General features: G+C 58.7%; 2 protein-coding genes across 2 annotated transcripts; one reads left to right on the top strand and one right to left on the bottom strand.

Moving 5' to 3' along the window:
* Positions 1 to 1,099: 1,099 nt before the first annotated feature.
* GGTG_02777 (hypothetical protein) lies at positions 1,100 to 3,155 on the top strand. The gene has a single exon (XM_009220554.1). The coding sequence runs from the start codon at positions 1,209 to 1,211 to the stop codon at positions 2,037 to 2,039; it is 831 nt and encodes a 276-aa protein (XP_009218818.1). The 5' UTR covers positions 1,100 to 1,208; the 3' UTR covers positions 2,040 to 3,155.
* Positions 3,156 to 3,907: 752 nt separating this feature from the next.
* Positions 3,908 to 8,843, bottom strand: GGTG_02776 (C6 zinc finger domain-containing protein). Its single transcript, XM_009220553.1, has 3 exons — positions 7,649 to 8,843; positions 6,087 to 7,525; positions 3,908 to 5,939 (listed from the first exon to the last, which is right to left on the bottom strand). The coding sequence occupies exons 1-3, from the start codon at positions 8,045 to 8,047 to the stop codon at positions 5,675 to 5,677; spliced, it is 2,103 nt and encodes a 700-aa protein (XP_009218817.1). The 5' UTR covers positions 8,048 to 8,843; the 3' UTR covers positions 3,908 to 5,674.
* Between the last annotated feature and the right edge of the window lie 2,263 nt (positions 8,844 to 11,106).

The raw sequence follows: 11,106 nt of genomic DNA, 5'->3' as shown, positions 1-11,106 counted from the left end.
CTGACAGCTGGAGCAGCCTGAGTGGCCGGGCCTGTGCTAGGTCTGCATGAAGCACCAGTCGCTGATTGGGCTCAACTGGGCTGCGTCAACCATCCATTGCATGATCCAGGCATTGCAGAATTCAACAGAGCTCGGGCCAGAAAGCAGCAGGCATGGACGATGGGCGGGGCTGGTGGGCTCCAACGATGGAAGAAGGGAAAGCGAGAGGGAGAGAAGAAAGCAAAAGGGAAGGAAGCACTGGGCACCAACTCCAGCTGCCACTTGCGGCAATCGCGACGCCCAGGAAAATTGCTGGCGGCACAATCCAGAGTGAAGCAACTAGCAACCTAAGCCAGCCCGTGCTGAGTCGACGGATCGCCCCAGAAATCCAACTGGGGCAGCTACGGCTCACCGTTACGAGATGGGACCAGACCAGACTGCCAGCAGTCAGCCGCCGACCGTTTGCTTGCTTCCATGCTTTCTACAGAGGAAGAGGTCCGTGCTACCGGCCGTGCTCAACTGGCGGTGGTGCTGCCAGCAGCACAGGGCCTCAAGCGCTCCACTCGCTGTTTTGGGATGGCGACCCGATGGATGGAGCAGCAGCCTTGAAATGTCTGGTGCCTCTGGGTCGTCGTCAGAGAGAGTGAAGAGAGAGTGAGAGAAGAAAAAAACGTGGAGGTGAAGCGACGGCCGACCGCCGCCCTCTCTCTCTGCTCACGGATAACCCTGTTTGCATTGCGTTGCTGTCAACCCGCTCAGCCACTCAGCTCACGGCGAGTGGCGAGACTGGAGCAGCGATACGGGGCGGCGGGCTGCTGGAAGGGGTGCAGATCTGATTGGGCCACAGGCTGGAACCGCTGCAAACGCACCCACGCACATGCGACGACGTACGTCGGGTCGGGGGGTCGACCGGTCGGGCTGCCTCAATCGGCTGTGGATGGATGTGTTTTTTGCCGGACACTCCCTGCCTTTGCCTCTCGCGGCCTAGGGGAGCTGTGCTGACCGCCGCCAACTCTGCACCTATCGACGGCTCTGGCTGATTGGGCCGGCAGCTGGGCATTGCAGCCGACCACCAGCCGGGCTGCCAGTCTGCCCTCCCTTGCTCTCCGACCCGACCGCACCTCACTGGATCAGACGCCGTCACGTGACACCCCTCCTTCCCTCCCCCTCCATCGCATCCACGATCTCCACTTCCCCTCTGCTCGCCAACCGGAATCAGCTGAGAGCCCATGTCTCAGCCCGCCTTTTTGTCTCGCCATGCCTTTGAGGTCATACGGACGGAATCAGACGTGTACTTCAAACCTGCACCCAGACGTTGTTGTCCACGACGGTCAAGTCGCCTGTCACCGCCGTCACCTCCGTCACCGCCGTCTTCGCCGTTGGTCACCGTTGGTCTCGGTCACGGGCGGGACGGGGCTGTCTGCTGGCCAGCTCAGAGGCTCCTGTCCGAGATCGGACGGCGACCGCTGGTGCTGGGCTCAAGGCGCTGTGGTGTGGTGTACAGTAAACGGCTGGGCCAGGAGAGCAAGGGCTCTCCCGGTCACCCGCACCCATCCGTGCCCCGCAGTCCGATCGGACCAAGCCCGTCCCTGCAATCTGGAGCCGATGTTTACGTCTTCAATATTCTATGCGCATACATATCGTCCGGGGTCGTGGGGGTGCGAGAGGTTGACCACGCCCGACATGTTGTTTGTTCGGTGCTGTATGCTGCCGGCCGCAACGAGAGGTTGGTCGACAAGCCGCAGTATCTTGCCTCTCGCCCTCCCGCGCTGTCCAAGCGTTGCTGTCTCTTGTTGACTGGCTGTCGTCCGAACAGCACACGCAGACGGGAAGGGCCACAGCCTTTCCTCCCAACCCCTCACCCACTCGGCACGATTCCGGTCACGCTAGGCGAGGTCGCACAGGAGCATGTACAGGTATCTGCGTGTCAATGGCCCCTCGTAGTGCGTGCACAAAAACACAAGCGCCGTCGACGGGCTGCTAATCTGGTGCACAGTGATCCGCACCTCGGCTCTTTGAGCTGGTCTCCTGAGGTGTCGGGTGCCTGCTGTCTGCTGTAAACGATTTAGTTTCATGATCCACATCCCCGTCACCCTCACTCCATATCCTCCCCTCCCCCGGGGATTTGCTGCGTCTAGGGCGCTGCGGGCGACAACGACGCCTCACTCGAGCTGCAACCAGCCGCGGTGCCACCCTCCCATACCGCGGCCTCGTCTGGAGCAGTGGCCCTGCGGTGTGCGTTTGTCTCGCACCTCGGGCTCAGGGGGGGGTCGGCCGCAAGTGCTACACGACAGGCATGCACAGGGTCCCCCTCCAGGCAGGCGGGTGCACGCAGGTCAAATCCCTCCCCTCCCGCATTGCCGTTTTGTGGCAGTGGACAGATCATAGGGCCGCCCGCCGCAACGCCCGCGTTGTTGGCCTTGATGCCCCTTGCGACGTCTTACTACCACCCACCGTGTGTGTGTGCCACCAAGTGCTACCGTGAAACAGCAAACGCGCATGCAAAAACCAGCCCGTTCTATTGGGGCCAGCAGATGCCGCCTCTGCAGCCTCCCATTCCCCGGACACCGTTTGACCTACCTCCCAGGCCGAATCCGTCCGGCCAGTTGTCTGCTGATGGCGTCACGGACCACGCCATGACTTTCTCTCACCCACATTCCTCTCTCCCCCTCTCGTGCCGAATTCATTCCATCTCAGCCGAGCCGAGGGCTTCCCCCGGGAAGCACCCACCCGGGACCAATATGCCGGAGGTCTCCGGTCGGAGAGGGGGGGCGGGGGCGGGGACCGGGGAATCTCTCCGGGGGTCGCGAAAACAGGTCCATGAATGGGGGTGATGTTCTGCATGTCTCGGAAACCCGCCGCGCTTTCTATCCGATATCGAAGGAAGACGAGGGTAAAAGATTACGCCATAAAGGATGGAGCGAGCAGGGAAAGGATTGAGGTGCAGATCCCTAAAGCTATCAGGAGCCCTAGCTAGGAACAAAAAACATAACGGCACACTCTACAGGTTGTTACATACATATTTAGAGCTAGCTGGACCAGGTGAGATATTCACGACGTGTCACTGGCTCGAACGGAGCCGTGACAGAATGAAATGAGTGGCATGCTGCATGCCGAACCAGAAGAATGCCCCGAAAAGAGGAGACCCCCAAGGCGACCCGCCACCCTTTTTCAATTCTCCATATGGACGATGGGCCACCGTAGTTGACGATGTGGTGGATAGAGAGGCACGGGGCTCATCATGAGTGGGGCCCCCCCAATAGCGATATTGCTCGCTTTGCTTGGGGGTGGTGGACCGCACTCAATTTTTTTTTGTCTGAAAGTCTCTGCTCTGCACACGTGCGAGATTGATTTGGAGGGCGGTTAGGCTGGGGGACTGGTTGCGGGCTGATGGACGGATGGAATGCCACCTCGGCTTTCGACGGATGAGGGCAGCGGCCGCCGGCCCACGCACGCACGCTTTCGACCTGTCAATTCCAGCACTCTTGTCACCGAATTTCCAGTGAGAGTGAGAGAGAGAGAAAGAGAGAGAAAAAAAAAAAGGCTCCACCCACTGCCGCCCTCGCATCACAGACTCTCTCCCCGCCGCCTCGAGAAGGTCGTCCGGACCAAGGAAGAAGGGGGGCGGGGATCGATCGATTTGATACCTGCCCGATGATGGCGAAACGCAGGCCGATCCCAAGTGCGATCTGTCACTTGCGATTCGACCGATCATGTGCGCGTCCTTCCCCGGACCCGAGGGAAGCCTCATGGCGTCCGAGCTGGGCAGATGACGGCGGCGGTGATTTCATCTCCGAGTGCCTCTACGAGTTGTCGTTGGGCCGTCATGGGCGAGACTCCACCATCTCGGGCCTTGCCTGCGCGGCAAAGGTAGGTCGGAATGGACGAATCGAAAACATTGGCCACCACGCTGCCATGATTACCTGTTAGGCCGAGGTCCAACGTCATTCTGTGTATATGTCTTTATTCTGATAGCAGTGGCTATCTGAGGGTATTATACCGACCTCGTGTCGCGGTCCAGTCAAAAAAAACACAAAAAAACGCTGTCAATTTGATTACCCGCTAGACCAAGCGGGCTACAGCCACAAAACATGGGTGACAGTACGCCAGCGCTCTTCTCTTGTTTCTCCATCCTGGCCCCCAACCCATCCCGCATGTCGACTTTCGGATATGGGCGACTCGCTTGCAGTCTCGTGTTGAGGCTTTGCTGACATACCTAAGAACAACAATTTGGGGGAAAAAATACGAGACAGGAGAAAGAAACAGGAACGGAGATCGTTATCGGCTCCTTCAGCCGCCACCTTTGCTATCCAAGAGACAATAAAAAAGGGGGCAGGGCAATTGAACTTGGTACAAGAATTCCGGAGATGGCAGGCGGGCAGTGTGGGCAAAAACGCTGCGCGGTGGGTGGGCTGTAGGATGACAAGCGAAATGGGCCATGAGGAGCTCCAAGAACCGAGGCGCCCGGTTTTATTTCTTGCCCTCGAGCCTGTGTGGCGCGCAACTGGGGGCGTACCCAGCGTACGTATGGTAATGGGTGGATGGGTGATGTGTATCGTGCGTCGTGGTGGGTGTGGGCGAGTGTGGTGTGTTGATGACTCTTGGCCCAGTGAGACGACCGCATTCCAAAGTCCAGGAGCGGGGGAGCCTCGGCCTTCCGGACCGTCCAGCCGACGACCTTTGCCCAAACCAGCAACCCTCAGCTGCCACCCAAGCATTCCCAAGATTGCGTCCGCTACCAAATCAGGCCCTGGAGCCACCGTCCCAGAAGGAGCCGATCCAGAAGGAGCCGATCCACTGCCCAACCTAATCTGCGCCCGTTTTTGCGTCAATTCTCTCCAACTGGGGTCGTTTCCCCATGGGCTCGAGTCTGGGGAATTCAGCTCCTTTTTGGCCGTAGGCGCCAAGTGTGTAGGCCCGGAGCCGTCATTTGATGCGAGCCGACTGTTGAAAACGTGGGAAACCGCTTTGGGAAGCGAGTGAGTGAGTCTGGCCCACCCCTGTGAGCTACTCGACCAACCCTCGGAGAGACATCGTGGTTGATGGCACCAAAATAGCATATATTGGCTGCGTCATCGGAATCCGGGTCGCCTCTTTCTGGTTGCTGTGCAGAAGCGTATGCGTCTCGAGGCCCTTAGAGCGAGGTGGTTAAAAGGTCGGGATTCCAAACTTTTGCCGCGCCTGATCTCGAGCATCTCGGCAGCTCCTGTAGGCTGTTTGGTGCATTGTACTGTCGTCCGGCGGTTGGTGTGGTGTGAAAGCTTAGGCGTCAATGTTGCAAATCGAAATCACTCCCGGCACAGCCCTTCCACCACCAGGGGCCACAAGTTGTTTATCACTCCTCGATGTGGTGTGGACGCTTGTCTCTGCGTGTGCTTAAGTATGTAGGTAGTGATCGAGTTGCGTTAAACGTGTTTTCTTCTTTCACAAAGGAGTGGGTGTCCCCAGCCAAGACAGCGTGGTGGAGGCGCTGGACGGACCACCTCTACCCTCAGCTTGGATTGACCTCCTAGGTGCAGGCTGGGCTTGTGGCCGCATCTGGTGGCGCCTTCTCGGCGCTGCTGACACGGTATAGAGATACCGAGATTGGGTATCTTCCAGGGGGCGTCACTGGTTGACAGGTGCGGTCGACGGAGCCCGTACGACACACTCGCACCTTTGCTATGAGGTCAAGGTGGCTGTATGAACAAGGGTTTCAGCCAGCCATCAGAAAGGCCCGCCTTCTGACTTCGGCCTCTTTGATGATCTCGGCTGCCAAGCTAAGGCTCGGCGCAAGCAGGGCGTAGCGCTCAATCTCGACCACGACATCGCTAAAGATTTGGTCCAGCGTCTCCCGGTGCGGGACGAGGGTCATCAGGATGCTCATGAGGGATGGTGACATGGTGGCTCCCATAACCAGGAGCGTTTGTGAGACGATGGATAGGGCACCCTGCCACAGGTACGGCATGTGGCCGGCATGACTGCGGTGAAATCAATGCAAGGTTAGATGGGATTTGCAGCTTGGACCTCTCCCAAGGCCACCTCATTGGTGGGGTGAACACGATGGCGGTTGGGAAAAGATAGGGATTGACGCTGCCAAGAAGGAAGTGGGATCAAAAATAACGTACTGGGCAAGAACGTGCTCTAACTGCCGGACAGAGGCCTCGAGACACTTGTGGCAGCTATCACGCACGGCAGGGTCCAACACGGCCTGCTCGTTGTCAAGCACGGCTAGGATGTAAGGCCGGTAGATGATGGTCCTGCAGGCGAAGAAGCGGAGCCGCAGCACCGTCTGTACGGGGTCCGGCAGCATGGTGCGTGTGAAGGGGAACTGCAGCGGCAGCGGCAAGCTCTCATACCACTGCGTGAGCTGGAAGTCGAGCTCAGCCACGACGGGCTCCAGGCTGGTGGTTGAAGCCATCGAGTCCTTGGAATAGATGAGCTGGCTGACCCGATTGAGGAGCCGTCTGAGCGCGATCTCGGCCAAGAAGTACCACAGGTCGTCCCGCCCCACGGCCTCACTCTCATCGCCCTCGAAGCCTCCAGGGAGGCCGACGTTTTCTTCGAACTGGACCACCCCCGAGTGCGGCAGGTCCAGCTCGGCCAGCAGGTCGCTCTCGAACAGCAGCGAGTTCCAGTAGATGCGCTCCGTGAGCTCGCGCTGGTCGGACGGGACCCTACTGGGAGCCATGAGCAGCAACTGCAGCTTGGTGCTCGTGGTACACAGAAGGTTCCACGCCTCCAGCGGGCGCACCAAGTAGAAGAGATATGCCGCGGCAAGTAGATGGCACTGGGCGGCTAGCACACTGTTGGACGTCATCATGCCCGGAAGGAGCGCCCATGCGGCCGTGAAGTATTGAAGGCCCGGCGGGTCCTCGTGGGGCACGATGCGCGAGATGCTGCCCCTCAGGCTCGCCTGTCCCAGAGACAATACCAGCAGCACAATGCAGCTTTCGGGGCCCTCCCTGAAGCCGTTGGACAGCGCGATGCGATAGTGACTCCTCCACGTGTACGGATTCACGCATGCGTACCAGACGTTGACGCGCTCGAAGTAAGCCTCGATATAGGCGGCAGTGTTGGACAGGTCGACGCATGGGGTCTTGGTAAGCGAGTGCAGCGGCTCCCGTGCCATCTCCAGCTGCAGCAGGATCTGGGGATCATAGGGGCGAGAGACCAGGTCGCGGATCAGGGGCCACTGTAGGAGGTGGAGAGCGGCGTTGGTGTGAATCTTTGGCATGGTCGAGATGTTGGTCCCGCTCGTCCAGGTTCCGAGGCCGCCGCTGGGGATGACCGAGACGAAGGCGCCGCCGCCCAGGATGCCGTCGGCGCTGAGGTGGCCGGTGCTGTTGCTCATGTTGGGCGAGTCTCCTAGCGCCAATCCGCTAGGAGTTAGCGTCATCTGCAGCATACTTTCGATTCGGTTGAGGCGCTCGAGTATGAGCTTGTCGCCCGCATCGAGCTTGATTCCGGGCTCGCGGTAGATGCAGTCCGCGCCTAGTTCTAGACACAGCTTGCATTTCGGCTTGGTGCCATCGCAACGCGATTTTCGTGATCGGCATACTTCACACTGGACGGCGCAAGGAAGCAAGACAAGCCAGTTGGGGAAAAAAGATGTCAGTAAGCTGCAAGATCAAACAGAGGGGGTCCCTTCCTCTCGTTTGCGCCGGCACCGGCACAGGTGACCACGTACGGCGATAGTTGCGCGCCGCCTGGGGTAGTCAACCCCGGCGTCAGTGTTCCTCCTCTTGAGTGGGTTGATGCCCTCGTCGCTCGGGACTTTCTGCATCCCGTTGGCCTCGGAGCCGTGGTTCTCGGATGATTGCGACATGTTGCGCGCCTTCTGGAGAGAGCCGAGGATGCCGTCACGGCTGAAGCTGGGGGTTCGTTGGGTTTTGGCCGAGTTGGGAGACTTTAGAGCATGGTTGACCGCATTCAGCTGTGGCGATGGGATCTCGATGGTGAACCCATCGCCTCGTGTCTGCAAGGGGAATAGCCTGGGGTTGGATGCCGTTGTCGTTGCTGTGGCGGTAGCGGAGCTGTGCCCGTTTATGAGGGAAGATGGCGAGTCGCCCGTGGAAGACGGTGGCATGTTTTAGTTACGTGTAGGTAGTTTGGTACCTAGTCAGGGTATCGGGGCAGCACGCAGCCGCGGTCCCGAGGGCTCGAGAGCCGGGCTTGAATGGGTAGAGCAGGGAATCTCGGGCTTCGGCCGCGAGCTCTATCCGTAGATGGTAGCAACGCCACCAAGAGTCTTGGAATTGGGGCTTCTTCCAAGGGCTAACGCCCGTGTTGGCTAGGCTATAGTTGTGCTTCTTACACCGCATACGTGTCAGGCAGAAGATTGGAGGCTCGGGGACGGAGGTTTCACATGGCACCCTGCCATGTACTGGGCAGTCCTGGCGAAAACGACAGTCGGGGGAGATGACGTGAGTGTACGGTAAGGTCAGGTGTGCGCTCAGCCGGGAGGGCCTAGTGAAAGATGGCCAGGAAAAGGGGGGAAATGGAGAAAGAAACGAAATAAAACGAGAGATCGGAAAGAGATCAGACGTAGATGGGTGTCTGAGCCGGCCCGGCTTGTTGTCGGAGACCTTATTGTAGGAGACAATTTGACAGAGCGACGGGCTAGCCCAGCCGGCCAGCCAGATGCGGGAGGTACCTAGGTACCTCGGGACTTCCCCAGCTTAGAGCATGTACGTACATTGTAGACGGGCACCTTCCTTGAAGAGGTGGTGAGGAGAAACACGGGCCAGATGGAGGGTGTGAGGGTGAGTTGAGGTGCAACCAAGAATGAACCTCTACTCCCTGCAGCCAGGGTGGCAGCAGTGGGGCCTGGGGGGCCCCAATCGGTTCTCTGGCTGCACCCCAATGCATGGGACCAAGAACAGTTGATGCTCTTGGGTCTGAGAAGGACCAAATCCGTCCGGAGAATCTCGTTTGGGCGCGTGGGGACGCTGGGCCTGCAAGCAACGACCGCCTCCTGGAGGTACTTCCTGTCTCGCTGTAGGTACGCTGCAGCCGTGTTGGTCCTCATTTCCGTCTTGATAAAACTGCCCTGCCCGCATTGGCTGGTCGAAGGCGCTCGGCTACCGCCTTGCAGTTGCTGATGTACGGCATGTTTGAGGCATGTTATTTTCCCCGAGTGAGAAAAAAGAGCACAGATTCACCTGGAACTGTCCCTATTTCCGCTTCCGTCCGGACCGTTTGGATCGGGGTAGGAGGGGGGGAAAGAAGAGGAAGAAAAAAAAAGACAAAGATTTCGATGATCCCCCTACCCATGCTGATCTCCACCGGACGGACGGCGATCATGGAGGGGTGCCACTGGAGGCTGGATTCCGAGGGATTCCCTCGCAGATGAGACTCCCCAACGTGCGGGCCGAGGTGTGTGTATGCCAGGCATCAATCATCCTTATTGACGTCTGATGGGCCTTTCCACCTAGAACGGCGGCGACGGGATGGGAGCTGAAGCACAGGCCCTCCCTCGCCGACGGCATGTGAGGTGTGTGTCTACTCCCCGGTGCCCCCGGGACTTTGGTACCAGGGTCCACGCTCGAAATATGCAAAAGAAGTCGGGAGAAAAAGACAGTATCTGGTCGAGTAATTTCAAGGTACCCCGGACGATGCCTAGGCTTGGGTGGCTGTGAGCGCGGGAGGACTCGGCACCACAGACAAAGACCTTGTCATCTCCCAGCCATTGTCATCGGGCGTCTTCAGTGTTCAGCAAGCCAGGACGCGGTAGTGGAGAAAGCGATCCGATGGTTCGAACCAATTGCTTGTGATGTGTCGGCCATTGACCCCACATCTCGAGACAGGCCCAGGGGAGGAGCAGCCCACCCCATGATCCCTCTTGCCCTCCAACCTTTCGTTTGCCCATCTGGCTCCCGTCCACAGATCACACCCACGCACAGGCCTGGATTTTCGAGTCCATCTCGAGTCTCCAAGAGCTGGGCCTTGTTCTAGGGGGCTTAAATCCGTGAAAAATGACCCCATCCCAGCGCGCGTATCGGCTGCCGATGTGCTTGACCTCTCTCTCTCCGCATGATTTGCGGATCACGCCGGGAACTGCCCTCATTTGGCCTGGGGTCAAATTCAGGGGCCGGAGTGAAGGGGTAAAAAAGATGATAATAATAATACAAAAGGGCCGGCGCAAGAATCCCGGGCTCCGCTTCTGCCGCTGCTGCCCACTCTAATGCTGCCCTGTTGCGAGTTTTTCTCATCTTGAAAAATGACCAGATGTCAAGTGGCCGAGCAGAGACCTGGTTGGATGGGTCCTAGGGCATGCTTTGGAACGGCCCAGAATGGACGTTGGTCCCGTTTTCTCGCGTCCTCGCTTAGTAGCGTGAACACAGGGGGCGCACGCAACCGAAGGGTGGTGGACGCACGGTGCACTTGGTGCAAAGTGCTGTCGGTTCAACGGCGGCGATGGCGACTGTGGCTGTCCTAACTTAGCAGTCCCCGCAGCAGCTCCACCTCGCTCCGGCGCCCGCGTACACTGGGGCCCCACGTTCCCCAAATGCTAGGGGTCTTTGCGGCAGTTGGTGCGCGTATGTGTCTGTGCCAATTGAATTATGCTTGTGTGCGCAAGGAAAGGAAATACAGAGCAAAAAAGACGGAAGAGAAGCGGAAATTACCAAGTTGCTACACACATCAAAAATAGCAAGGGAGATTCCAACGTGTGTTGTTGCAGCCGCAGAATACCATTCAATGGTACCTACCTACCTAGGCACATACTTCGTAGCCCCATCTAATGACTCCACCCAGTAGCTAGAGCTAGCACCAGAGCTGCTAAAATGGAGAAGCGCATGGCCGCCACTCACAGCATCAAACATTTTCCCCCAATGGCCTGCATGTGAACCAGCATTAAGCATCCGTGGCATCTGCACGAGGTTACGCGATGCCACGACCCCGCACACGACATTCTGGCCAGAGATCAGAAGGGTGCAGGTGTGGCGACGGTGCGGGTGGCGGGATGGATGAGATGGAGACGACGGGTAGGTAGGTATCGGCCGCAAAGTCCTTTCCAGCTGCGACCCACGTTCTCCATGAGGGCCAGGCCAGGCCAGTAGAGACCAGAGACGGCAAGCAAGTCTTCAGAAACGCCCAATTTCCGATTTCCAAACGGGCCGAGGCTGGCCGACTAGCAGTAGCCCC

This window comes from Gaeumannomyces tritici (genome assembly GCF_000145635.1).
Source record: "Gaeumannomyces tritici R3-111a-1 unplaced genomic scaffold supercont2.2, whole genome shotgun sequence".
Classification (NCBI taxonomy): domain Eukaryota; kingdom Fungi; phylum Ascomycota; class Sordariomycetes; order Magnaporthales; family Magnaporthaceae; genus Gaeumannomyces; species Gaeumannomyces tritici.
This window is presented reverse-complemented; position numbering and strand designations above follow the sequence as displayed.

Bases quoted from the DNA above. Each gene is read 5' to 3' on its own strand.
- GGTG_02777 (XM_009220554.1), top strand. From the start codon at position 1,209: ATGTCTCAGCCCGCCTTTTTGTCTCGCCATGCCTTTGAGGTCATACGG.
- GGTG_02776 (XM_009220553.1), bottom strand. From the start codon at position 8,047: ATGCCACCGTCTTCCACGGGCGACTCGCCATCTTCCCTCATAAACGGG. The intron at 7,526-7,648 runs GTACGTGGTCAC...TGCGCCGTCCAG, and splicing joins GGCGGCGCGCAACTATCGCC to TGTGAAGTATGCCGATCACG. The intron at 5,940-6,086 runs GTACGTTATTTT...ATTTCACCGCAG, and splicing joins TTAGAGCACGTTCTTGCCCA to TCATGCCGGCCACATGCCGT.